Source organism: Ananas comosus, linkage group 12 (assembly GCF_001540865.1).
Source record: "Ananas comosus cultivar F153 linkage group 12, ASM154086v1, whole genome shotgun sequence".
Classification (NCBI taxonomy): domain Eukaryota; kingdom Viridiplantae; phylum Streptophyta; class Magnoliopsida; order Poales; family Bromeliaceae; genus Ananas; species Ananas comosus.
In genome coordinates, this window is record NC_033632.1 from 1,903,935 (window position 1) to 1,928,031 (window position 24,097).

Here is a 24,097-nt window from a genome sequence, read left to right on the forward strand (position 1 = left end):
ATCCTTTTTTCCAAATCTCATCATTTAAAACGTATTTTACCTCTATTGCTCAGGAACAAGCCAATTTTCATCCAAACACACCGCATCTTCTTGAAACCATTGTCTAGTTTCCTACTTATAACCTGAAATGTACCTATCCTAGAACTAGCCAGTTCTACTTTATACCGAGACCAAATGCAAGTTGGAGCATCAAAGCATTCCTTTAGGCCCGCGTTTGATACTCCTTGAAAAAACGTAGCCCTAGATTAAGACTATGAGCCGGCGGTAGAAAATCCTATAACAGGCATTTGCGGAGGAAAAATATATAACGTAATTTTGGAGTATAGTTAAACTATACGTCGCAAAAATAGAGTAAAAGTTATAATCCACTCTACCAAAGGAAAAAAATTCCACCATTCTTTAGCTCGCTTTATTCAAAAAATGTATCAATTCAACTTTTAAATTTCAACATAGATTTTAAATTTCAACATAGATTTAAAATTTAAATATTTAAATATTGAATCACATTTCAATTTTAAATTAAAATTTTAATTTAAATTTAAATTTTAAATTTAAATTCGAACTTAAATTTCAAATTTCAATTTTAAAGTTTAAAATTTGAATTTTAAAATTTAAATTTTAAATTTCAAAATTCAAATTTAAACTTTAAATTTTTAAATTATTTTTAAATTTTAAATTTAAAATTTAAAATCTAATTTTAAATTTTAAATTTTTTATTAAATAAAATTTCAAATATAAATTTAAAATTTTAAATTTTAAATTTAAATTTTTAAACTTAAATTTTAAATTTTAACTTTTAAAATTTAAAATTAAAATTTAAATTCAAATTCAAATTTTAAATTTGAAATTTTCAAAACCTCAAGTCTCATAGTTCAAATTTCAAATTTTAACTTTAAAATTTTAAATTTATTTTCTAAACTTTAAATTTAAATTTTATTTTAATTTTAAATTTTAAATTTTTTATTTTCAAATTTTAAATTTAAAAATTAAAAAATTTAAAAATTAAATTTAGATTTTTAAATTTTAAATTTTAAATTTGTAAATTTCAAATTTGAAAATTTAAAATTTAAAATTCAAAATTCAAAATTTCACATTTCACATATCAAATTTTAAATTTTAATTTTTTTTTGAAATTTTAAATTTTAACTTTTAATCTTAAAATTTAGAAAAATCCTTTGAAATTGTACAATGCGTATCGAAACAGTTTAAAAATTGAATCCGTGGAATTTTTTAGAGTTGCAGGATTCTCTATTTTATCTAGACCGAAACTACAGTTTATAAATTCCGTGGAGATATTTTACTGTGTATCCAAACATGCCCTAATATTGTTATTGGGACATTTTTTTTAATGCTATAAATGCAACTGTCGTAAAGAGATGGGCTCCTAATTTTTATTAGGAAAAAAAAAATTCACGGGAGAGCTCTCCAATAACATAACATCTTATTAAGGAATTTCAATACGCCACCGCGTATTACTTTTATTTCCATTCAAAAATTATAATCCTTTCTTTTAAAATTTAATTTTTTTTTAATTTTAGTATTAAAAAATATGTAACGAATCATCGGATAGAAGACAAAACTAATATGTAATAGCGAATCAAAGTCTATTCTACGAGGCTACGAAGCCTCGTTGAAAAGCTTCACTCTTTTAACTTTTTATCCTCTTTTAGGCGCGTTTTAATCATAAATGAAACCTACCAACACGAAGGAAAATTAAAACTTATCAACAATTGGTTGCTATCCCGATTCAACGGCCATGTCAAGTAAGCATAAGTCCAATCGAGAACTCAATCCAAGCTAATGTTAATTGGTAATATTCATTAATAGTTGATATGAACATCTTAGTATACAAACCAAATTGCAGGCAACTAATTCATCTTCGAAAGTTCAAAATATGAAGGAAACAACCTGCACCACGTCATTATCCGACACAAGCATTAGCATACAATAGAGTAAGATAAAGAAAACTCTATTTGAACTCTAAAGCAGAAGCACAGTAAGAGACGAAGTAAATATTTGGTAATGAATTAATCCTAAGAAATTGTATGATTAAGTGAAGTACTAGCCATGAATATTCAATACGTTTACCCTTAAGATGTTATGGAGTGGAACAAACAACAAAACACACAATGTAATGGAGGAGTTTCATGAAGCTTTATGTTGATAACCAGGTCGAAACAGTGAGCAACAGAATCATCGTTCCCAGACCATACATCACAATAGTGTCGGATTTCTCATCTGCCAGTCGATCTTGTAACACTTTCAACCATTCATAAGAACTGCAGCTTCTATCCTGGGGAACAAGTCGGAGATTGTTAGTACTAGCTTCTTAATAGCATCGAATCCAGTGATCAGATTAGTGTCTGTTTCTCTGTACTTCTGTAACAGCTCTACCCCAAGAAGAAACACCAGGAATTTGGTAAATAAAAAGTCAATGGGTTTTCTTATGGTAGGAAGCTAAAATTAACTTTGCGACCTCTAAAGCAGAAGCTCCAATTTGAAGTTTTGCTTCCACTGCAGTGGCGAAGCTTTAATTTCGATTTTAATAAAATGAAAAAGGCTTCAAAGCTTCAAAGGTTTTCTTGAACAGCTCGACTAGAACAATATTTCTGCAGAAATTCTAGACAGGCCAAACAAGTCTTTTGTCAGATACTTACTTTTACTTCATCACTATTTGCTTCTTCCTTGTGAGTTTCATTTTCCAATAGAATTCGATCGGCGGCCGTGTCCTCAGAAGACAATGGAAGTTCAATCTCAGGTGTAATGGAGAAGCCCGTGTAAGCAGAGTCTGTGTGCATTGTTTTCATGACTGACCCAAAGAAATTTGTGACAGGTACCTAACCACAGCCTAATTAGAATTTACATAAAGCAGCCGTTGTAAATAAATAAATAATGGAAATAATGCTTAATTTTTAGTAAATGACTTGAGGATGACTAAAAAGCATTAGCAAATAAATAATGGAAATAATGCTTAATTTTTAGTAAATGACTTGAGGATGACTAAAAAGCATTAGCAAATAAATAATGGAAATAATGCTTAATTTTTAGTAAATGACTTGAGGATGACTAAAAAGCATTAGATAGCTTCGTTATCATGGTTCATACCTCATTCAAGGGTCGTTCATAAAGATCCGTTCGGTAATATGCAGTAGACATCAGCAAAGTAGGATTGTATGATGCGAAGAGACTGGAAAATGTAAATGTTTATTAATCAGTAAAATATTAATAGTATGGATACACAAGGTATCAACAGATACTGCTAATCAGTAGGATTTCACCCTTCAAAGTCTGAATTTGGGGGGAAAAATCCAACAAAGCTCTAAAAGACGATCAAGCTTCATATTTTACCTGTTCAATGAGGCATTGCTGTACATGTTCAGCTTCTCAAAAAAAGTGAGTGTGTAGAAAGTGAATCTATCAACAACAGACACACCAATCTAGAAAGATGGATGAATTGATCAGGAAAAAGTTCATTGTGATGAATTGTAGAACTACGCTGATGAAAATACTTAAGAGAAAAAATAATTTGACATAAATGGGAAAATGTAAGTTCTTACATCTGAGTCAAGGTGATGAGAGTACGAATTTTCTCCTTTCATGCTGCTTCCAATTGCCAACACACCAGGTGAATTAAGCTGAAAAAATTTTCACGTTGGTATCAATAATGAACTAATTTCAGATGAATTGATGGACTACAGTTGCCATAGCTAAAAATATATTACGCCAGTTCCTCTAATTGCTAATAGAAACACTAAATTTCACAAGCACCAGCTGCTAACACAACTAAATAATGTATTTTTCTCATCAGAACAAATGGTAAAATTCAAAATGACTAACTCATTTTTATATCACAAATTCTTATGTATAATCTTAAGAATCCTAGAAAATATACGAGAGCCAACTTCTAGATGGAACTACAACAGTATGTCAAGCAATGATGCGTCAGCAACTAAGCTCTTGCAACTCTCAGAAAATGGAGAAATTGTTCTCACGCATATTGTAAATTTCACTGCAAATACTAGAAAGCTGGAAATGCGAACCAAACCTGGGAGAAAAGAGTTGCAGCTTGACAAGTATCAACCATTATCAGCAACTCCTTGAATCTAAAAATAGTCAAAATATGATGCACCATACCAGTCAGAGATAATAACAACAAAATAACCCTAAGACCAAAGCAATGTGCAACTTTTATAGGATAAGTTGCACTGGAGGTTCCAACCTTTAGGAGATTCAATTCGGCTCTAACCTTTCAATTGTTATAGTTGAGTTCCTAACCTCTGCATTACTTTGCAATCTTACCCTATTCACTAAACTCCCCATTAAATTGGATGTAAACACCCAGATAATTGCCAATATAAGAAGTGTAAAAGTTGCTAACTTGACAGTTAGTTGATGGTTATGTGGATACTCCTATCCGATTTAATGGAGGAATTCAAGTAAAAAGGTGAAATGACAACAAAATACAAAAATAAGGACCTAGTTATAACATTGAATTGGAATTTTATTTCACATCTTTCTCTTTATTTGAATAAAACATATCACACAGGTTAAATGAAACTGAACAGTAAATACCAAACATCCCACCTATTCTTCTCCTTCATTTGCTTCACCACATCAGCTAAATCATGGCTCTGAAGCTCTTCAGAGTCCTGAAATTTCAAGAATTCATCCCCACCATGCCCAGTCATGTACAAGAGAATATGGCTACCCTCATCACTTAAAAGACGCTTCGATCTTGGAACAGCGCTGTCGTGTCTTCCAGTTAAGACTCGTAAAAAGTTTTCAACAGTTACCTCATAACCTCGATAATCAACCTGTTATTTTAGGATAAAGATGGATCACCATCTCACTAATGAGTAATGACCGATCCTTGACTAACAGAAACAAGTTGTTCTTTTACAGGAAAATAGGTAATATCTTCATTAATATAATAAAAAATTACGATATTTTGTAAGTCGGTGATAGCCTTCCAATATATGAGAAAGTTCAGTCACCAAAGTGTTTAAATGAAAAAGTTTTGGTGACAGTTGCAATAAGGAGATAGTACAGTGAGCATCAGTACATTTTAACTTGTAAGAAAAGTCATACTTCAAATTATTGCCCGTTTACTTACAGCATCAAATGAGTTCATTCTCATTATGAACTTATACAGCACAACCAACTAGACAGATCTCCTCCTTGATAGAAGTTTCAGTCTCCACGGCAACTTAATCAATTATTCAGAAACCAATATCAAGCGGCAGTCCGATCGGCAAACTTCTACTATAGAGTATAGAGTGTAGATTGATGAATGAAGTTAAATTCTAAAAGTTGGAATACTTGAGTGATGTGTTACAAAACGTAACTGCAGTAAATGAATCAGGTAAAGACCATGTGTTTTCACTGATAAAGTTTAAAAAATATACAATGGGTGTTCAGTATGTGACCATTTTTCACATAACTATAAGGGGCAGGATTTTCACTCTAGTTCTAAGTTTATTCCCAAATGTAAGCTTGGCATTGATGCTAAACAGAAGAAAACATAAGGTTGCATGCTTGATGTCTTTTCTAAGCAAATATTTGGGTTTTTTTTTCCTGCATTAAAGAGAAAAGAAATAACAGAGAAGAGAAACTCACTTCAACATTATCTCCATACAGGTTAAGCTGGTGGTTCTCATTGTTGAAAACTTGGGCTGGATAAGTATTCCTGGCATTGCAAGCCATGTCATCGGCCAACATAAGTATTATCCTCTCATCTGGTATCCCTAGTCGCTTCACTGTCCTGCAGAGTAAAAGTAACTTCTTAAGTCGAGCAAGCTTTGAACATCAAAAGTAGAACACTTGAACAAAAATATATAAGCAATAATTACCTATATAGTGACAGAGTATTCGCCATATGCCTATAGTTAAACCTGTTCGAGAATTGCAAATATAAGTTGGCCAACCGATAAAAAAAGATTGTAGTATAATGATCCAATGAATGACGAAAAAGAAATAGCAGGACTCCACTCAAACTTCATCAAACATGCAAGAAAAAACAACAAAACATAAATTACAAGACACTAAAAGCCGATTAAACTACAATGGTTAGCACCTTGACATCTCAAGATTACAATTACCATCTATGATAAGTCCACTTTTGTGCAGATGCATTATCTTAGCTTCTTCCTACACGTATTTTAATAAAAAGTAAATTCTAAGCTATATAAAACCCTAACTTTACACACAATAAACAGTAGAATTCACGCAATGTAGACACCAACTGGATTAAACAAAGAGGTTTTCATGGCCTAAATACATTAGCAGGAAATCAAAAACACAATTATAATAGTTTAACCTATCCAAAAAAAAAACAGCTAAATTCCGGAAATTTCAGCAGTTTTCATCAGTCCAGTCAATAATAAGACCTCTAAAAGTCATTTCAACGAACAACTGATGCTCAAGTGTACTTTTTCCTAAGGTAGGAATTAGAAATCAAATTCCTAACTAACATACATATAATTAAAACTCTAATGATCCCTCAAACCAAAATTATTTCACATATAGATCGACAAAAGAAGATACCAAAAAAACCGATCTGCGTATTTCTCCTACTCCACAGTTAGATCAAAAGAATTAGCAAAGGAGACGGCATGGGACGATTACCAGAATCTGGAGGTGCAAACCAACACGGCCCAGTTGTTGTTGTGCATCGAAGAAGACGACGACGACGAAGAAGAAGAAGGGGACGGTGCGCAGATCAAAAGGAGGAAGAGGAGGAGGAGGGTTTCACGGATCACAAAGTGGCTCCGCCGCGAGGGTTTGGGTCTCCGGCGATCAATGGCCATGTCGCCCTCTCGCCGCCGCAGCCGCCGGAGTTGGAGATCGCCGTGGAATGGAGTGAAGAGTTCGAGTTCTATAAACGGGGAACGGAGGAAGGTGAAAAATGTACCGAGACGGGGTTCGGGTTCGGGTCGTGTTCGGATTCGGACTTTTTAAAAATATCCATACCGAACTCGAATTCGTCAGATTTTTTTTTTTTTTATATTCATATTCAAATCCATATTCATTTATATCGGGTAAAATCGGCTCTGTTCGAGTTTGGATTCGAATAAAATTCGGATATCCATATCCATTTACACCCTGACTCAACAACAAGCGTTTTGAAATTGATTTAATTTTCGGATATTTGTAAAAAACTAGGATAATTCGATATAAAGTTTAAAATTATTGTCCTATTTTTATCCCTGAAACAATCAAAAACAAAATTAATTAAATTCTAATTAATAATCCTGGAGAAACTTGCTAACAGTGGGAACAACAGTTGGAAACAACTGTTGGAAACAACTGTTCCCATACCTATTTTTATTTTTAAAATTTAAAATTTTAAAAAATAAATTTTAAAATTTATAATTTATAATTTGTAATCTCAAAATTAAAGTTTATAATTTATAATTTTAAATTTTAAATTTTAAAATTTGATATTCTAAATTTTAAAATTTAATAATTTTATAATTTTTCATTTGAATTTAATTAAATTTAAAGTTGAAATTTAAAATTTAAATGAAATGTTTAAATTTGATATTTTAAATTTAAAATTTAATTCTGAATTTTAAAATTTAAAGAGTTATAAATTTAAACTTAAAAATATAAATTAATAAATATAAAAATTCAAATTCAAATAAATGAGAGACGTTAATTTATTATTTTTTATTTATAACTATTCACATATTCTTTTTTATCCTATCTTATTATCCAAATGATATTTTTTTTAATTCGAGAACAACCCAATTTATTCCAACACAAAATTGGTTTAGTTCTTATTATATTTTAACTATATCTATTTCTGTAAATAAATAATTCTTACTTATACTCGAATCAAACGATACCTAAAAGTTTAATTTTTCAATTCAGTCCCTTCTTTATTGTGATTCCCCGTCATTATAACGGTCTATATCGATAAAATTAAGGGATTTATTTATTTAATATTCATTTTTTTAGATGATGAAACTGTAAGAGTGTTTGCAGTATAAATTACCCGTTAACTTAATTTTTTTATTAAAAGGACTACTGTACTCTTAAATAAATTCACAGTGCATTGTAGGAGCAATTTCAGAACGGCATGTAATTGAGGGGGTTTCCATACATTTTTACCACAATCCAAGCATATCTAGCATATCTAGCATATCTAGCGGTTATAAATGCAAATATCATCTATAAACATTGGTGGCTGCCTGCATGCAGGTTTAGTGCACACAACCATATCCAAGACCACCAGCAATGTCCAGACTGGGCTGTCCATCCTCCGCGGCCACGCCTGAAACCGTTAGGCAGTCTGCGCTCCCACTGGAGCTCCGAGCCCTCGACATTTCTCCTAAGATTCGTGCCGACCCTGATACCCTCGAATCCGTCTCCTCTGACTTCGGTGGTGTGATCAGTGGCCGTCCGTACGCTATATTCTATCCCTCGAATGAGACTGACATAGCCCGACTCATTCGAACCGCATTCGAGTCTGCACAACCCTTCACGATCACCGCTAGGTGTGACACACACTGCTTTTGTCATGAACTACTCTCGGCATGACATGGGTCCTATAATGACTCGACCAAACTGAGTCGTAACGATCCTAGGACCGTAAAAGGGCAGGCCGAAACGGCACATCTGACCCATGCATGTTGGTCTAACACGACCCACATTACACCGTTGTGCGCAGATAACATTTAACTGATAGTTATACACGACAAGCAGTTTAGTATCTGATCTAGGAGAAAACTAAAAAGAGTAACAAATAGAGATTGGATAGAAAATACACTAAACCGGTAAAGAATAGTGTTCTAATATTTCTTTCTCAACACTAGGGGTCGCGGGCATTCGGACAGAGGCCAGTCGGTCGGTGTTGGCGGGGTCACGGTGGACATGAGAGCCCTCGCCGGAGACGGCGAGAAGAGAAGGATCAATGTGTGCTTGGGTGGGCCATTGGGTCCGTATGTGGACATCGGGGCCGAGCAAATGTGGTCCGAACTGATGCACGAAACACTGGAGCATGGGTTTGGGCCGCGGACATGGCTCGACTACTTGGACATCACCGTCGGTGGCTCCCTCACCGTCGGTGGGATCAGCGGGCAGGCTCTCCGGCACGGACCGCAGGTTCGAAATGTGCATGAATTGGACATCATTACTGGTACGTTTTATCAATTCTACTTTTTTTTTTTTTTTTCCAAAAGTACTTCTAGTAGTGTGTGATACGCCAGTAGTTCCAAATCGGATAAAAACGAAATTGTAATTGAATATATAAGGGACCATATATAGGCCCAAATAATAAAATATTAACTTTATACATTTTGGACCTATAGTTTGGGCCAAAATATTTTAATTTTATAAATTTTACAGTTAGTCTACTTTAGTATCATATATTATTGAAAAATCTAACTAATGCAGTTTGCATATTCTATTTGTTTTAAACAAAGTTTAGAAGCTATTTAAAATATAGTTATAATATTGTTTGACAAAATTCATGAACTAAAATGTCACACGTAAAACTTTATGGACTAAAGTGTTTACTTGAATATTAGAATATTATTTTTCCACGAAAATCAGGAAAAGGAGAACTAGTGACTTGCTCGGAGAACCAAAACCCGGACTTGTTTTACGCTTCTCTGGGAGGGCTAGGGCAATTTGGAATCATTACTCGAGCCCGAATCGCACTCGAACCCGCACCGAGTAAGGTAATTTAAGCAACGTCAACTTAATAAATACATTTAAGTACATACCCTCGATTTACTTTTCTTATACATATAATGTTTCATTGTGTTACAAATTGGTTTACAACAATTTATGCTCTAATAAATTGCTGCTTATTATTTAACAAAGATAAGTAGACAAAGAGTCATTTGTTTGAAGAATTATAGAATAATGCACATGTAATCTTAGAGGTTTTAATTGCAATTCAACATTGCAGGGAACTTGGTAAATACCTGGCCAAAATAGTAACACAATTACATGACCACATGCAGGTGAAGTGGGTGGGGCTAGTTTATTCTAGCTTTGAGGCATTCACTAAAGATGAAGAGTACCTCATCTCACTAGATGGGGCTCCAGGAAAAAGGAAGGGATTTGATTATCTTGAAGGTTTCGTTTTCCTTGATCACAAACATGTTAAAAATTGGAGGTCCCCCTTCATCTCCGACGATGATGTCGTAGAGATCACCAAACTCGTGGCGGAACACGGTGGAGTTTACTTGTTAGAGGCAACTATTAACTATTGTGATGATACCGTGTTTACTGTCGATGAGGTAAGGCTTAAATTTCTGGTTAAATGGTTAAAGCTAGTTACTTGTTTTAATCTCTTTTGAATTTTGATCCAGAAAATTATACATGATTACCCATTACCCATTAGGTGGGACTTGAATTCAAATTTTGAATCCAAAACATTCAATGCAAATCTAGAAACAATTGATATCTAAGTTAAGCTTGTTTCAGCTTTCTACTAATTAAAAAGCTTTACAACTATTGCGTATTGAGTAGAGAAGCTAAAACTGAAGCCGTGCCAAATAAAGTCCTAACTCATTATCATCTTTCATTTGGCTAGACTCCTTTTAACCTATTTTTATACTTTAATGCTATTGACAATGGAATGTACGATGATAGGTGCATGTCTCCTGCTAGAGTTTCTGTAGAAATTTGTTTTTTTTTTTTAAAAAAAAAACGAATAGTTATTTGAAATATCATAAATTAGTTTTTAGGAAAATATCTTCAACGGCTTCCCACTTTGGCTGAACTAAAAGATTCGACTTGAAACTTTTGCTTTTAATACCAAAAGCTCATTTTAGCTTTCCGCTTCAAAGTTTCATTTAACAAGTACCTCCTCACTACTTAAAATAGAAAACTTGTTTTAAGAGCCAGACCACACAGGATCTTATATATCCATAACCAATATTTGCAGGAAGTAGAAGCCCTAACTGAGGGGCTAAACTATGCACCTGGGTTCAAGTTCACCAAAGACCTCTCCTATGTGGGCTTCCTTGATAGAGTGCAACTAGAGAACGAGAGGCTAAGGAAAGATGGACTACGGGATGTGCCACACCCATGGCTCAACTTGTTGGTGCCCAAATCAAGGATCTATGATTTCCATGAAGGTGTCTTCAAAGGGGTCTATCAAAAGGACAAGCCCATGGGTGTCATATTGGTTTACCCTCTTGACAAATATAAGTAAGCTACTCTCTCACTTATTACCTAGTAAGCAACCATTTTGTATCTGAATTTGCGAGGCGTGTTTCTAGCTAATAATCATGTTATCGTATCAATCTCTGAATATCATCTAAATCCCGTATTTAGATTAGAAATTTATAAAACATTGGCTTATTTCTTATTTGTGTCGCATCATATCATGTTGTGTCATTTTTAATATTTTGGAGGAAGATTCATATCTGTCACAAGGGTGCATACGTAAGCAAAGTGAGCTTTTTTAAAGAGCAATTTTTGTGAAAAATACATAAATGTAATAATGTGTAAATGAGATATCATCTAACTGGGATTTTGTAACAATTGTTTAGGTGGGATGAGAAGATGTCTTTGGTGTTTCCCAAAGAGGATGTGTTCTACAAGATTGGGCTTCTGCTATCAACTACCCCAGATAATTTGGAGGGGGTGCTGAAGCAAAATGAAGAAATCCTGAGGTTCTGTGAGGGAAATGGCATTGATGTGAAGCAGTACATGCCTCACTATGAGAACACTGAGGATTGGAAAGAGCACTTTGGTGAGAAGTGGGATTGGTTCGTGCAGATGAAGAAGAAATATGACCCAAAAAATATATTGGCTCCTGGGCAAAGGATCTTTACCTCTCCTCTCATCTAATGTTCTTTTTTTTCCCCCCCCCATAATAAAGTGATGTGATGAGACTTGAAAGAGGGAGCTTTCTATATAAGCTAAATAAATTGAGAGGGCTTTTGATATTAGTTTCTGAGTGTTCCATTTTTTTAAAATAAACTCAATTAAAAATATACAACAACTAAGCTTCAAATTTCGAATATCGACTACTGACTATCAAACTCTTAGTCAATTGCATAAATTTGGTCGGTACGAACTAAATGTTAAAGAAGCTTCTCCAAGCATTTTGTTTTCAGCATATGCATGGATTTGAAGTGTTGGAGCTTTTCCTCCCACCATACAACGGAACATTCAAATGTGCTTCTAGGACCCAAAGTAGAAACTCTAATTTGAAAGCATTCATTTTTACTACAGCCGGAAGCAATATCACGTGGGTTAATTTTAGTGAGAAGGCTATTAGCGCTTTAAAAAAGTCTACTCAAACAGCACTTCTCTATAAACTCCAATCACGCCAAACAAGCACTATGATTCTAGATCATCATAATGAAGAACCAACGAAGCTCGAGATGCATTATATATCTTCAAACTAGAGAGAAACCAAGAATACTGACAAGCCACAGACTAAAACAAAAGGATCACATTATAAAATACATGAAAAAAGGAGAAAATCCCCCAAAGAGGCGAGATCGGGGAAGCACCACAAGTAATCACTAGAACTTCTGATTATGGAGACCATAGCAAGATGATTCCAGTGTAATATAACAAGTTCACAGAGTAACTCAATTTACTGCAACTTTATGTCAAAATTTTCCAAGTGGCTTACAACAAGCCATCGTTCTTTGATACATGCCGTCAACACGAGGAATGGCTGCAACCACCCTTTTCAACTTAGAAAGAAGGCGAGATTTAGAAATAAAACTAAGATATGGAAATCGATTCTTCCTCATCATCTCCTCCCGAACCTGCAGATCAAAAAATAATCAGAAGAAAATTTTGACGCCACCCAAAACGGACTTATATTTGATGTGATCGAAGAGCCAAATGAATGGTAGTCAGATAAGAAAGATAAGAGGCATGCGAACATAGCAAGCACCGAGAAGCAGCAATGTGCATGATCGCGCATATTAGGAAAATGCTAAGGAAAGATGATGCCGAATATACATCGCCACATTTTAGAAATGAGCTTTTGTTCGATTTACAACCGACGTGGCATCTCTGTTGTTAGGGCCCCTTGCGGATGAAAAGCTCCAATATGATGAGCTCACAATCCAAAAGTATAGATAATGAGGAATCATCTACTCGCCAACAATTTTCTATTCCCGCAAGCGGCGAAATTGCAGGTCGAATGGATCTGAACTATGAAGAAGAATCGACGGTGACTATAAGTGGTCGAATATATAATGATAAGGGACAGTTTAGTATCAACAGGAAACAAATGCTAGAGAGTGGAAACTAATCATAATCATGGACAGAATAATAGATAGAGATATGGGGAGGGTGGATTAGGGTATACCTGTGCGATCATCGGCGGCGCGGGGGATGGGGGGTTCGTCCTCGCCGTAGATGGCGCGGAGGCGGGAGAGGGAGATGGGGTGCGGCGGGGGGGAGTCGGCGAGGCGGAAGAGGGTTTCGCGCCACGACCACATGGCGGCGGACATGGCGGAGTTGGCGGCGCGGAGGGACGACCTCTCCGCCTCCAGCGCCTCGATCTGCCGCTGCTGCTCCTCCGACCGGAACCCTAGCACCACGAAGGTGCCCAGCAGGAGCGCGTGGATCACGTTCTCCTTGTTCCCCAAAACCCTAGCCACCCCGCTCCTTAGGGTTCCCATTTTCTTTTCCTTTTCCTCTTTTTTTTATTTTTAAATTTTAATCTTGGGATGTAGGAGGAGACGAGGGGGATTGGGGAGAATAAGAATAAGGTTTGCGATGCGGCGTGGTGAGCGAGTTATTCGGGGATTGTATTACGCCGTTCGCTTCCCTCACTATTTACTGTTATGATCAGCTTTGGGGTGATGTTTTGAAGTAGCTTCGCTACTCCCACACACGCAAGCAAGAAAAATAAAATAAAATAAAATAATAACAGTTAAATTTTCATTCAAAACGGGACCATTTTTGATCCGTAGGATCAGTCGACTATTCAACGGCCTGTAAAATTCTTTCTCGAATGAGCGGCGGAATCATCCATTGTGGGTGAAAAGACACTCGAACCGGACAATAGAGAGAATTTATGTTCGACAAGAGTAATGACATATATATTGTTGTCGCAGGACTCACCAGACATGTTTAAGTGCATGCAAACTTTCCAGACTGTAGGATAACAAGTACAATTCTTGCCATTCCGGAACTTCCCCACTGAAATTTTTTTTTTATTATTTTTTTGAGAGATAGTTAGCACGCTATTCGCTTCGTTTATTTCATTTAAAAATAAACTTAGCTGAAAATGTGAATCAACTAAAATTCAAATTTAGAATCTCGAATACCAACCACCAAACTTTTTGTCACTTGCCTTAGGGATGGTCAGTTCCCCACTAAAATGTTGTTCCTAAAATCTAGATGTTTGTATCCATGAGAGACAAGCTGCAGTTTCCAGCCCTATTTCAACAGTTGTTCATAAAGTACTACCAGTTTTCAACACAAATGACAACTCCAAGCAACAGCAGAATGCAAAAATTTCAAATTCGAGCTTTAACTTTCTAAGATCTGATCTAAAAGTCAGAAGAGAAGAAAAGAGTTCCTAAAGTTTTTGTTGTCAAAAGTCTAACTAGACCTTCCCCAAATACGATATGAAAGCTGTTCAACAAGTAAAACCATGAATGAGGGGAAAGAGCGAGCATAGGAAGTGATTGTTCGCAACAGATGGTGATGCATGGTTTCCTTCGATCATGTATTGCAAATACTTAAGCAAATATGATCAACCATCAATGATATGGATACTAACATGATCCAATGTGAATTCAAAATAATTCAACTACTAAACAATCCAATACTTCGGTTCTGACCCTAGCAAAATTTTCTTACATATCCAACAAAAGGCAACCCGAAAATGCCCATAATTTGCAATCTTTACTATCCCCAAACCCCATACCGTACCACGTTCTTCAAAGAGATTCGTTCTCTCACAGCTGTTCTTTGCCTAAACTTCATTCCTCAGGGGCTTTATGTCGAATATACTTGGATGGTTTGACTTACTTCCTTGTTTTGCAGGGAATTTATAGTCCAGGAATGTCAATGATCACACCATTCAGGTCATTCCACGTCGAATGGTTCTGCATTTCACTGCATTGGGGGTTGCTGAGAATTTGTGGAGTTACCGGTCCTTTTCCTGCCAAGCATTAATTTCCCTTTTACAATGGGTATGAACATATATAGATAATTTTTGCAGGGGGATATATGTGAATATATCGCTTTAAATAACAGAGACTGAGAAAGGCCTAACCGCAAATTGGCACGAAGCTCCTCCGCAATATGATGCGAAGAAGCACCGGTAGAGAACCCTAACTGAAACATCAGCTGCTCCAAGCGTTCCACATTGGTTAAGTAAAGATATCCAATCTGTTTGAGTAAAGGTAAAAAACAATATAAACACTATATCATGATATTGATCAAACCCTAGATTTGAAAACCTGCATGGGCGAGACTTTAAAAATCAGCATGGGCAATATTGATATCTAAATGGCTGAAATTGATAATCCTCTTGAATACATACGATTATCATTTAGCCCCTTCCAATGATCAAAAGTAAAGGGATAAAATGATAGTATCTTTTATGAATCCAGGGAAGCTTAGATATTTTAGCCTTCTAAACTCTCAACATGACAACCATGTGCTCCCTTCTGTGATCACCTACCAGTGTTTCAAGTGAAGATGCTCTGTTGTAAATGGCTACTCCCGCCCGTTTTGTAGTACGCGATTTGCTAGTAGTGATGTTTTTGCCCCAACGAAGTATGTCCCTACACAGAAAGATCTTTCGATTCAATACACAAGGTAAACTCTAAGATAGCAACTGTTGTTTATTCCCTTCCAAGTAATAACTTGAATTATACTGGTGAATTTTGATAAAATCTTGACATGGAAAGCAGAAGGGTTTTGTTTTAACCTTTCTTCTTCGGTTAAGTAATCTTCGGCGAGAAGCTTTTTAAGCAATACATCCTAAATACAAAGAGAAATAAAGATTAGAAATTCAAAAACTGCAGCAAGGACAGAGCATATCAAATGATTAACGATGAAGATGAATCGAAAAACATGGATACAAACACAAACTGGAGAGTAAAATCATAAGTTATTATTTAAGGGCATGTTTGGTCCAACTGTAGCTTTTACAGAATTGTTGATTCAATAAAGTTAATCGGAGAAGCATTGATAGCATTTTTTTCATCAAAATCCCCTCCACTACTTCTCTTTGTACATGTTTCAACTCATTTCAGCTGCTGCTTTTGGAGACCAGAACCTCGTATTTCAGCTTCTTACCTAAATAAAAGCTTCAGCTTTGTTTATTTGCCAAAACATTGGCTCCCGATAATCTTGAGTGAAGAAACCACTTCACAAGCTAAACAAAGCAAGCACTACATTACATTATGAAGCCGGTTAACTTTTAGCTGATTAGCTGCGAACAAAGTAGACAGCATACCTGTGCTTCACAGCAAACAACTTTCATCACACGTTCATTGTATTCATTGATGCTTAAAGGTGGAAACAGAAAGTGTCTCCGAGCATATAGCTGCAAGTATTATAATGAAAAAGTTACAATCAATGATCCAAATAAGTAAATGTTCGATATGACTTGTTACCCAAAGGCAAAGACAACTACACAAATTACATAATAATACCAGTTTATGAGTAGACGTCCGCCAAAAAACACGCAACCTATGAACTTTTGAATTTTCAGTTCCCAATTTGATGGCTAAGTAGATAAATTTCCATTCGATTAGAAATATGATGAGCAGATTAAACCTTTAGACTCCTAATGTACAGGTCGTTGAATAGAAAATTTTCCCAACCATGTTTTCTTTTGGTAGGTCCATGATTTTCCTGAAAGAACCTTGTTGGCCAATCAGGATTGACATAATAAAACGTCCACATCGGGACACAACAGCTTACTAAGAAAGTTCTGCATGAACTTCGTCGATTTAACTAGTAATAGATAACGTCGACCTTCTCATGGCATTAAATAAAACAAGTTTCAAAGGTCTTTGCAATTGGTAAATTGACAAGATTACTAGATCTGAATCAATTAAACAAAGAAAGAAGTAAAGTGAGTTATGATGCATAAACAACCTGCAAAGTAAAATGTTATTCCCACCTCATATATGCAGTCCCCCAAGTATGCCAAAGATGCTGCATTATAGATCGAACGAGGCTTCTTAACTTTTGGCGCAGCCGGTAACCTCCACCTCTCATAGCCCAAATACTTCCCATCATCTTTCTCTATGTAAAAAAACAGCCACAAAGCCATCATCAGAAGCTTCCTCACATAGACAAAAATATGAACACCAATCAATCAATCTCCAAAAACAGCTCTTTTGGCCAAGTTTTGCTTCGGTCCTCGAACTTTCAAGTTCGACATTCGACTGCCCAAACTTTTCAAAAGTGGCTCACTTTAATCCTTGCTCTTGCTCACCCCCCGGTGCATATGTAATAGGTACCTCCGTGCAACACACATCTATTGACCTTTGACTCCAAATCAAATTTCAATCGACCGCTCGTTGAGTTACAGGCTTTTCTCGAAGTTAAAATTTTGATTGCAGATTGAGAGTTCCTGCATGGGACTAGAATGAAACGCTTTCGAAAGTTATCTTAAATTTCGAACTTAGAATTTCGAGAACCAAAGCTAAACTTTAACTAAAGGTTCAAGGGCTAGTACTGTAATTTATCATTCTACCCTGTAAACCACTACAAAGCCATGATCAGAGGCTTCCTCATTTAGACAAAACAGCAAACATCAATCGTGCAATCACCAAAACCCCAATTAAAGAGAGAATCGCATCAAATTGGTGCTTCAATGGTAAAACCCTAGAAAGGGAAAGATGTAGTTGTACCGTTCTCGTCTCTCTCCAAGAGAGCGGTTCTCGGTGCGGGGGGAGCGGCGGATGGCGGTGGTGGCGGAGGAGCTCCAATGGCGTCACTGTGTTAGTTTGTTGTGGATAATACAGGGACGAAACGCAACGAAACGAAACGAAATAGGTGTTCTATTTTAATTAAGTATTTTTACGTAAATGCCCCTCAAAATACCCACATTTATGTACACGTCCCTTTGGACTGAACAGTGTACGTACTTGGACTTTTAAGCAGAAGTTGGGTAGAATTTGTGTATTAACAACATAGATTTGGAAAAAGAAGAACAAGACAAAATTCCAAACCCAACACAAGAGAAAATAGAAGAGACAATCTCCAAACCTAACTAGAAAGAAGAGAAAGAAAATATGAAGATCAATAGTAGCATTTATATATTTAAACTAATAATATAATTAATCTTATAATTATTAAACATTTTAAAAAAAAGTTTTTTTTTAAAAAAAAGCTAAGAATAAAAGTAATCATCGAGAGCAATTTTTTCTATATGGCTAGTTGACTACAAATAGTTCGTGTTTACAGCGAACCTACTCAAAATTATATTTTACTATTATGTTGAATTATTTTTGCATATATTTATACATGTTTTTATCTCAATTTGAGAGATCCTGAGAAACCTTCGCAGAAAGTATTAGTACATAGCTATATAATTCTTAGTTGATTTTAAAGTTTAGATATTCTATGAGTTAAAAATCTATATACCATACTCTTCTTTAAACATTTCAGTTGATGATTTTTTTTCTTCTTAATGTGAAAATCGATCTCTTAGCAGATAAAAAGCTTTTTAAACTCAGGGCATGGGGAGCAATTCACAGAAAAATTAAAAACTTTATAATTTTTTAATGTATCTACGTAAATTAATTAAATTTTTTTTTTTTTTTAGATATAGGTAGCACGCTACCCGCTTCGTTTATTTCATTTAGAAATAAACTTAGCTATAAATATGAATCAAGTAGGATTCGAACTTGAGTCTTGGATATCAACCAATAAATTTTTTGTCACTTGCTCTAGGACGATTGGTTAAATTAATTAAATTGTTGAGGGATATTTAAGCAAAAGCTTGCAGGTTGCGCGGGTCGGAGCCTGCGTTCCGCCGACACCCGAATTGGGGCCCAAAGGCCACTGTACAATCCAACAGTCCACATGCTCCGCTACTCGCGATTTTATCGATCTAACGGCCCACATCTGTTCCATGAGGTCGACAAACCAAAAACATATTTAAGTTATGAAGTATGTTTCATTTTTCTAACTACACCCACCATCGTTATCCCACAAAGTGACCACAAATTCTAACTAATTATCATTGTTCAACCATCGCAAAATGTGAGTGGGTCCCAAAGTTAGCTCGTGAGTCTCATTATGTCAAACTTTGGGGTCTCCAAAATAGTAAAAATTCGTAAATAAATATTTTATTAATTTTAATTATTATATCTTGGCATTTTCCGTTCGCCGTGCTCCTCCTCCTTTCTTCTTCTTCGTCCCATTTTGCGGATCCCTCTCTCTCTCTCTCTCTCTCTCTCTCTCTCGTTCGAGATGGGTAACTCCGGCGTGAGCGCCGCCGCGGAGGCGGCAGCGGCGCTCCTCCTTCTCCTCGTCTTGGCTCCGGCGAGCGCCTTCTACCTCCCTGGCGTCGCTCCTCGCGATTTCGCGAAGGTGATCTTTTAGGGTTTTGGTCCAATTCGGTGTGGAACTGGGCTGTTTTCGGTTCAGTTCGTGTTTCTATACGTCGTCGTCTTCGATTTGGCCGTTTTCGTGTTCCTTTCATTGGATCTGCGCTTGGACGGGAACGATTTGTGATTTACTTTGCTTTGGTAGAGTAATTTGATCAGTGGATTAGAGTTGGATCTTAGGTTTTCCTGTATAAACTGTGTTAGATCTGGATAATAACGTTATTAGTTAGGGTACTAATTGTTTGCTCATAACCCTTGCTTTTCTGTACGGAACCTGTGAGTTTATAGTGTTTTATTGATGAAATGCAGTGATCTACGTAGCTGTGAACCTTTACCCTTTCGGGTCAAACAATAGTTAGGTATACGAAAAGGGATATCTCTATAAGATAACCGGAGTAGATAAGGTTCTCTGTAGATAATGTGGTGGAGCTAGGTTTGGTCAGTGAGATTGGCTGATTGCATGGTAGTAATATGGATTGGCTGATTGAGAGAATTAGATTTGGAGCATCTTACTTAACAGAAGTTTGTGTTTCTTTTCTTAATGGTCATACGATTTTCTTTCTACATTAAATGGTTATATTATAAAGATACATCTTGATGTTGCTTGACATACATAGTTTGTGGTAACTTTTTCCATGTAAATTTGTCGGTGTTACCATTAATTGTGTGTTTTTTTATGGTAGTTTTATACGATTAAGACGAGAGTAGTGAAGCCATTAAGTTGCAAAATAGGCAATATCATGAATAGGGTTGTAGATGAATGGTTAAACGTAGTTTCGGATATTCATTTTACTTTCTTTTGATGAAATTGGAATCTGTCTTGTTGTTGCATGATTCTGAAATGTTTATTTTGTTGGAGGAATTTTATTGTTTAATGTTATTTTAAATTTGTATAACCATTTTCATTTTTTTTTTCATTCAGGATGATGAACTTCAGGTGAAAGTGAACAAACTTTCATCCATTAAGACGCAGCTTCCATATGACTATTATTTCTTGGACTATTGTAAGCCAACAAAGATTATGAACAGTGCTGAGAATTTGGGAGAGGTTCTTCGTGGGGACCGCATTGAAAATTCTGTCTATGTCGTAAGTAGACCAGCAGCTTTTCTTTGAACAAGTAATTCAGATATTGTAGAAACTAGCTAGAAGATGGTATGCTATGTAAATCTTGGTTATTTTGTATGAAGCTAGTGTGCATGAAAATTTTCAATTTTTTTTAATTTGTACACCTCTAACCTGGTTAAAATATATTAATCTAATGTATGATTATTTTGGTGTTTTTTTTTACTGGATTTTAATTTTTAATCAAAATTACTGAATGGTTCAAATAAACAGTTTAGAATGGGAAGGGATGAGACTTGCAAAGTGGCTTGTCGCACGAAGCTTACTGAAGAAGCTGCAAAGAACTTCAAGGAAAAAATTGATGATGAATATCGAGTGAACATGTAAGCGCTCAGAATGTGGCTCTTTTATGCCTTTTTATTGTGATCTTACATCTTCCCCCTCATTGTGTGTGGCTTGTGGTTGTCTTTCCTTCGTTATTATGCTTTCTCTCTATCTACTTTTGGCTTAATGTTGTCTTAATGGTATCTTAATATCAGTTTTGATATTTGCACTTCACAGGATCTTGGATAATCTTCCTGTTGCTGTTCCAAGACAACGAAGGGATGGAAGCCAAACACCAAGTTATGAACATGGTTTTAGAGTTGGCTATAAGGTAACTTAGCTTGGTTAATTAGCAGCAATTTTTGAATGCTCTGTATGGGATTACATTGTACATACTGACTATTTTTTCTTTTTTCCTTTTTTTGTTTTTCGAACCAGAACAAGGATGGGAAGTATTACATAAACAACCACTTGAGTTTTAATGTTTTATACCATTCGGATTTAGAAAGCAAGGATGCTCGTATTGTTGGTTTTGAGGTGATTCCAAGCAGGTAATAATAGTTTTTTTATTTTTTTTTTGCATGTCTAGTTTCTATTTCGTTTGTTTATCTGAGGTAGCTTCAAAGTTTTAAAATTTTGTTATGATTGCCAATCACATTTAATATTTTGCACAGCAGATTCCTGTACAAGAATTGCACCGTAACATTGATTATTTCTTTGAGCTAGTCTTGTGGTCAATCACCCACATTAGATTCTCCAGAATTCCAGTTTGAATTTTAGAAACAGTAACAGGGTTAGTATCTTGTTTAAGTTGTAACTTGTAAGCACTTACAACTATTATAAATCAGGCCTGCAGTCAGAGCAGATTGGCCTGCTGTATTTCCTGATAATAGTGCCTGAATCATTCTTCCCAGTGTTGATTATAGACCATCACTTGCAAAAAGTTACTTTATGCTGATGTACTGCAAAATTTGGTGATTCCTAATTTTAGGCTTTAGAGGCATCTGACATTAATCTATATCGTGAGCATAAGTTATCCCTTTCATTGACGTATCTACTCCACATGCAGCATAAAGCATGAATACAGCAACTGGGATGATAAAAACCCTAAATTGTCAACATGCAACCCAACTACTAAGATAACTCTGAGCAGCCATCCTCCACAGGAAGTAGCTAAAGACGCTTACATTGTGTTCACATATGATGTTACCTTCCAGGTATACTCTCAATTCTTATTCTATTCTTGAGATATGACCTACGTACCCCTGCAGAATTATCTGTTTTCACATATCCTAGGAAAATCTGAAATTCTCATATATTCCCTAAATAAACTTAAATCCATTTATATATAGCCTTGTACCAAAAAATGCCCCTCTTAAAACTATTAAACTAACTCCCCCTTACATGAATTGGATGACTCTTCAAGATAGAGATTTCTATAAGAAACTACACTTTCAAGTGTTATATACGGAAAGCGTGATTTTACGTATGATTATATATATATGATAATTCTGAATTTTATAGGACTATTTATGTAAAATTACCTTTTATAAACTAACCCTTTTCTTCCAGTTTTATTCTTACCAATCCACTTTACCTTTCTCAGCCCAGCGAAATAAAGTGGGCATCTCGGTGGGACACGTATCTTCTCATGAACGATGATCAAATCCACTGGTTCTCGATCATCAACTCATTAATGATCGTCCTTTTCCTCTCCGGCATGGTTGCCATGATCATGATCCGAACTCTCTACAGAGACATCGCAAACTATAATCAGCTTGACAACCAAGAGGAAGCCCAAGAAGAGACTGGATGGAAACTAGTTCATGGTGATGTATTCAGACCACCTCTCCACTTCGGCCTTCTCTGTGTCTATGTCGGAACTGGAGTTCAGTTCTTTGGTATGACATTAGTCACAATGATCTTCGCCCTTCTGGGATTTCTTTCTCCCTCCAATCGTGGTGGCCTTATGACTGCGCTGGTCCTTTTATGGGTCTTCATGGGATTATTTGCGGGGTACGCTTCGTCTCGCCTCTACAAGATGTTCAAAGGCACAGATTGGAAGAAAATTACACTAAAAACTGCGTTCATGTTCCCCGGCATTATTTTCGCTATATTTTTCATCCTAAATGCTCTAATTTGGGGCGAGAAGTCATCGGGTGCAGTTCCCTTCGGGACCATGTTTGCGCTTTTTCTGTTATGGTTTGGAATATCAGTCCCATTAGTATTTGTTGGGAGTTATTTCGGATTCAAGAAGCCGGCAATTGAAGATCCAGTAAAAACCAACAAAATCCCTAGGCAAATCCCCGAGCAAGCTTGGTACATGAAACCTGCATTCTCTATTCTGATTGGTGGTATACTCCCATTTGGGGCGGTTTTTATCGAGCTCTTCTTTATCTTAACCTCAATATGGCTGAATCAGTTCTACTACATCTTCGGCTTCTTATTCATAGTGTTCGTCATACTCATCATAACATGCGCCGAGATAACCATAGTGCTTTGCTACTTCCAATTGTGCGGTGAGGACTATCACTGGTGGTGGAGGGCATATTTGACGGCAGGGTCCTCTGCACTTTACTTATTTGCATATGCGGTGTTCTATTTCTTCACTAAGTTGGATATAACAAAGGTCGTTTCCGGAATTTTATATTTTGGGTACATGTTGATCGTGTCTTACGCTTTCTTTGTGCTCACGGGGACCATCGGCTTCTATGCTTGCTTCTGGTTTGTTCGGAAGATCTATTCCTCTGTGAAAATAGACTGATTCTTTTGAAGACCCTACTCCACAAAATGTTTAAGGTGTTTCGGAAATCAAATATTTAGAGGTTTACTAGTTTCATCTGGAGGTGAAATAGCTGGTAGAACTTCTCATGTATTACCTTTTGATGGTAATTTTATAGCTGGACTCGGTTCGCTTTTCTGGTTGTAACTTTTATATGAACTTTTTACACTTTGATAATATCTCTAGATGATGTGTTCTGCATCATAAGCCAAAAGAGGTTGTAGACATTTTTGTCATGCATTCTCATTAGAAATGTAAAGGTTCTCTTTGTACGCTGCATCTCTCTTGTTATTTTCTTTTCTTCAGATTCCTATGATCTTTTGTTATTATTATTATTGTCTTTCCCTTACGAATAAATTATAATTAAGATTATGTGAATGATCAAGTGACTAAGATCACCTTTTA

General features: G+C 35.8%; 5 protein-coding genes across 5 annotated transcripts; 2 read left to right on the top strand and 3 right to left on the bottom strand.

The window, feature by feature from the left end:
- On the bottom strand, window positions 1,954-6,889 carry LOC109718923 (putative GPI-anchor transamidase). Its single transcript, XM_020245409.1, has 10 exons — window positions 6,625-6,889; window positions 5,850-5,891; window positions 5,617-5,761; window positions 4,585-4,814; window positions 4,046-4,103; window positions 3,558-3,635; window positions 3,349-3,437; window positions 3,106-3,187; window positions 2,658-2,837; window positions 1,954-2,293 (listed from the first exon to the last, which is right to left on the bottom strand). The coding sequence occupies exons 1-10, from the start codon at window positions 6,804-6,806 to the stop codon at window positions 2,156-2,158; spliced, it is 1,224 nt and encodes a 407-aa protein (XP_020100998.1). The 5' UTR covers window positions 6,807-6,889; the 3' UTR covers window positions 1,954-2,155.
- LOC109718727 (cytokinin dehydrogenase 6-like) lies at window positions 8,219-11,896 on the top strand. Its single transcript, XM_020245117.1, has 6 exons — window positions 8,219-8,498; window positions 8,817-9,139; window positions 9,556-9,683; window positions 9,972-10,250; window positions 10,901-11,166; window positions 11,511-11,896. The coding sequence occupies exons 1-6, from the start codon at window positions 8,239-8,241 to the stop codon at window positions 11,809-11,811; spliced, it is 1,557 nt and encodes a 518-aa protein (XP_020100706.1). The 5' UTR covers window positions 8,219-8,238; the 3' UTR covers window positions 11,812-11,896.
- On the bottom strand, window positions 12,404-13,936 carry LOC109718019. The gene is made up of 2 exons (XM_020243999.1): window positions 13,298-13,936; window positions 12,404-12,746 (listed from the first exon to the last, which is right to left on the bottom strand). The coding sequence occupies exons 1-2, from the start codon at window positions 13,611-13,613 to the stop codon at window positions 12,703-12,705; spliced, it is 360 nt and encodes a 119-aa protein (XP_020099588.1). The 5' UTR covers window positions 13,614-13,936; the 3' UTR covers window positions 12,404-12,702.
- Window positions 14,642-17,909, bottom strand: LOC109718261 (mini-ribonuclease 3). The gene is made up of 7 exons (XM_020244403.1): window positions 17,820-17,909; window positions 17,084-17,208; window positions 16,412-16,501; window positions 15,881-15,933; window positions 15,632-15,734; window positions 15,221-15,336; window positions 14,642-15,106 (listed from the first exon to the last, which is right to left on the bottom strand). Exons 3-7 carry the CDS (start codon window positions 16,436-16,438, stop codon window positions 15,058-15,060), a joined length of 348 nt encoding a protein of 115 aa, XP_020099992.1. The 5' UTR covers window positions 16,439-16,501; window positions 17,084-17,208; window positions 17,820-17,909; the 3' UTR covers window positions 14,642-15,057.
- Window positions 19,290-24,008, top strand: LOC109718260 (transmembrane 9 superfamily member 7-like). Its single transcript, XM_020244402.1, has 7 exons — window positions 19,290-19,506; window positions 20,446-20,610; window positions 20,860-20,969; window positions 21,148-21,241; window positions 21,349-21,461; window positions 21,980-22,127; window positions 22,517-24,008. Exons 1-7 carry the CDS (start codon window positions 19,387-19,389, stop codon window positions 23,672-23,674), a joined length of 1,908 nt encoding a protein of 635 aa, XP_020099991.1. The 5' UTR covers window positions 19,290-19,386; the 3' UTR covers window positions 23,675-24,008.

Bases quoted from the DNA above. Each gene is read 5' to 3' on its own strand.
- LOC109718923 (XM_020245409.1), bottom strand. From the start codon at position 6,806: ATGGCCATTGATCGCCGGAGACCCAAACCCTCGCGGCGGAGCCACTTT. The intron at 3,438-3,557 runs GTAAGAACTTAC...CCATCTTTCTAG, and splicing joins CTCATCACCTTGACTCAGAT to ATTGGTGTGTCTGTTGTTGA. The intron at 2,294-2,657 runs GTAAGTATCTGA...CTTGTTCCCCAG, and splicing joins CAAATAGTGATGAAGTAAAA to GATAGAAGCTGCAGTTCTTA.
- LOC109718727 (XM_020245117.1), top strand. From the start codon at position 8,239: ATGTCCAGACTGGGCTGTCCATCCTCCGCGGCCACGCCTGAAACCGTT. The intron at 9,140-9,555 runs GTACGTTTTATC...CACGAAAATCAG, and splicing joins TGAATTGGACATCATTACTG to GAAAAGGAGAACTAGTGACT. The intron at 11,167-11,510 runs GTAAGCTACTCT...ACAATTGTTTAG, and splicing joins TACCCTCTTGACAAATATAA to GTGGGATGAGAAGATGTCTT.
- LOC109718019 (XM_020243999.1), bottom strand. From the start codon at position 13,613: ATGGGAACCCTAAGGAGCGGGGTGGCTAGGGTTTTGGGGAACAAGGAG. The intron at 12,747-13,297 runs GTATACCCTAAT...TTTGATCTGCAG, and splicing joins CGCCGCCGATGATCGCACAG to GTTCGGGAGGAGATGATGAG.
- LOC109718261 (XM_020244403.1), bottom strand. From the start codon at position 16,438: ATGAAAGTTGTTTGCTGTGAAGCACAG. The intron at 15,735-15,880 runs GTTAAAACAAAA...CTTTCTGTGTAG, and splicing joins TACTTAACCGAAGAAGAAAG to GGACATACTTCGTTGGGGCA. The intron at 15,337-15,631 runs GTAGGTGATCAC...TTACTCAAACAG, and splicing joins CATCTTCACTTGAAACACTG to ATTGGATATCTTTACTTAAC.
- LOC109718260 (XM_020244402.1), top strand. From the start codon at position 19,387: ATGGGTAACTCCGGCGTGAGCGCCGCCGCGGAGGCGGCAGCGGCGCTC. The intron at 19,507-20,445 runs GTGATCTTTTAG...TTTTTCATTCAG, and splicing joins CTCCTCGCGATTTCGCGAAG to GATGATGAACTTCAGGTGAA. The intron at 20,611-20,859 runs GTAAGTAGACCA...TCAAATAAACAG, and splicing joins TTGAAAATTCTGTCTATGTC to TTTAGAATGGGAAGGGATGA.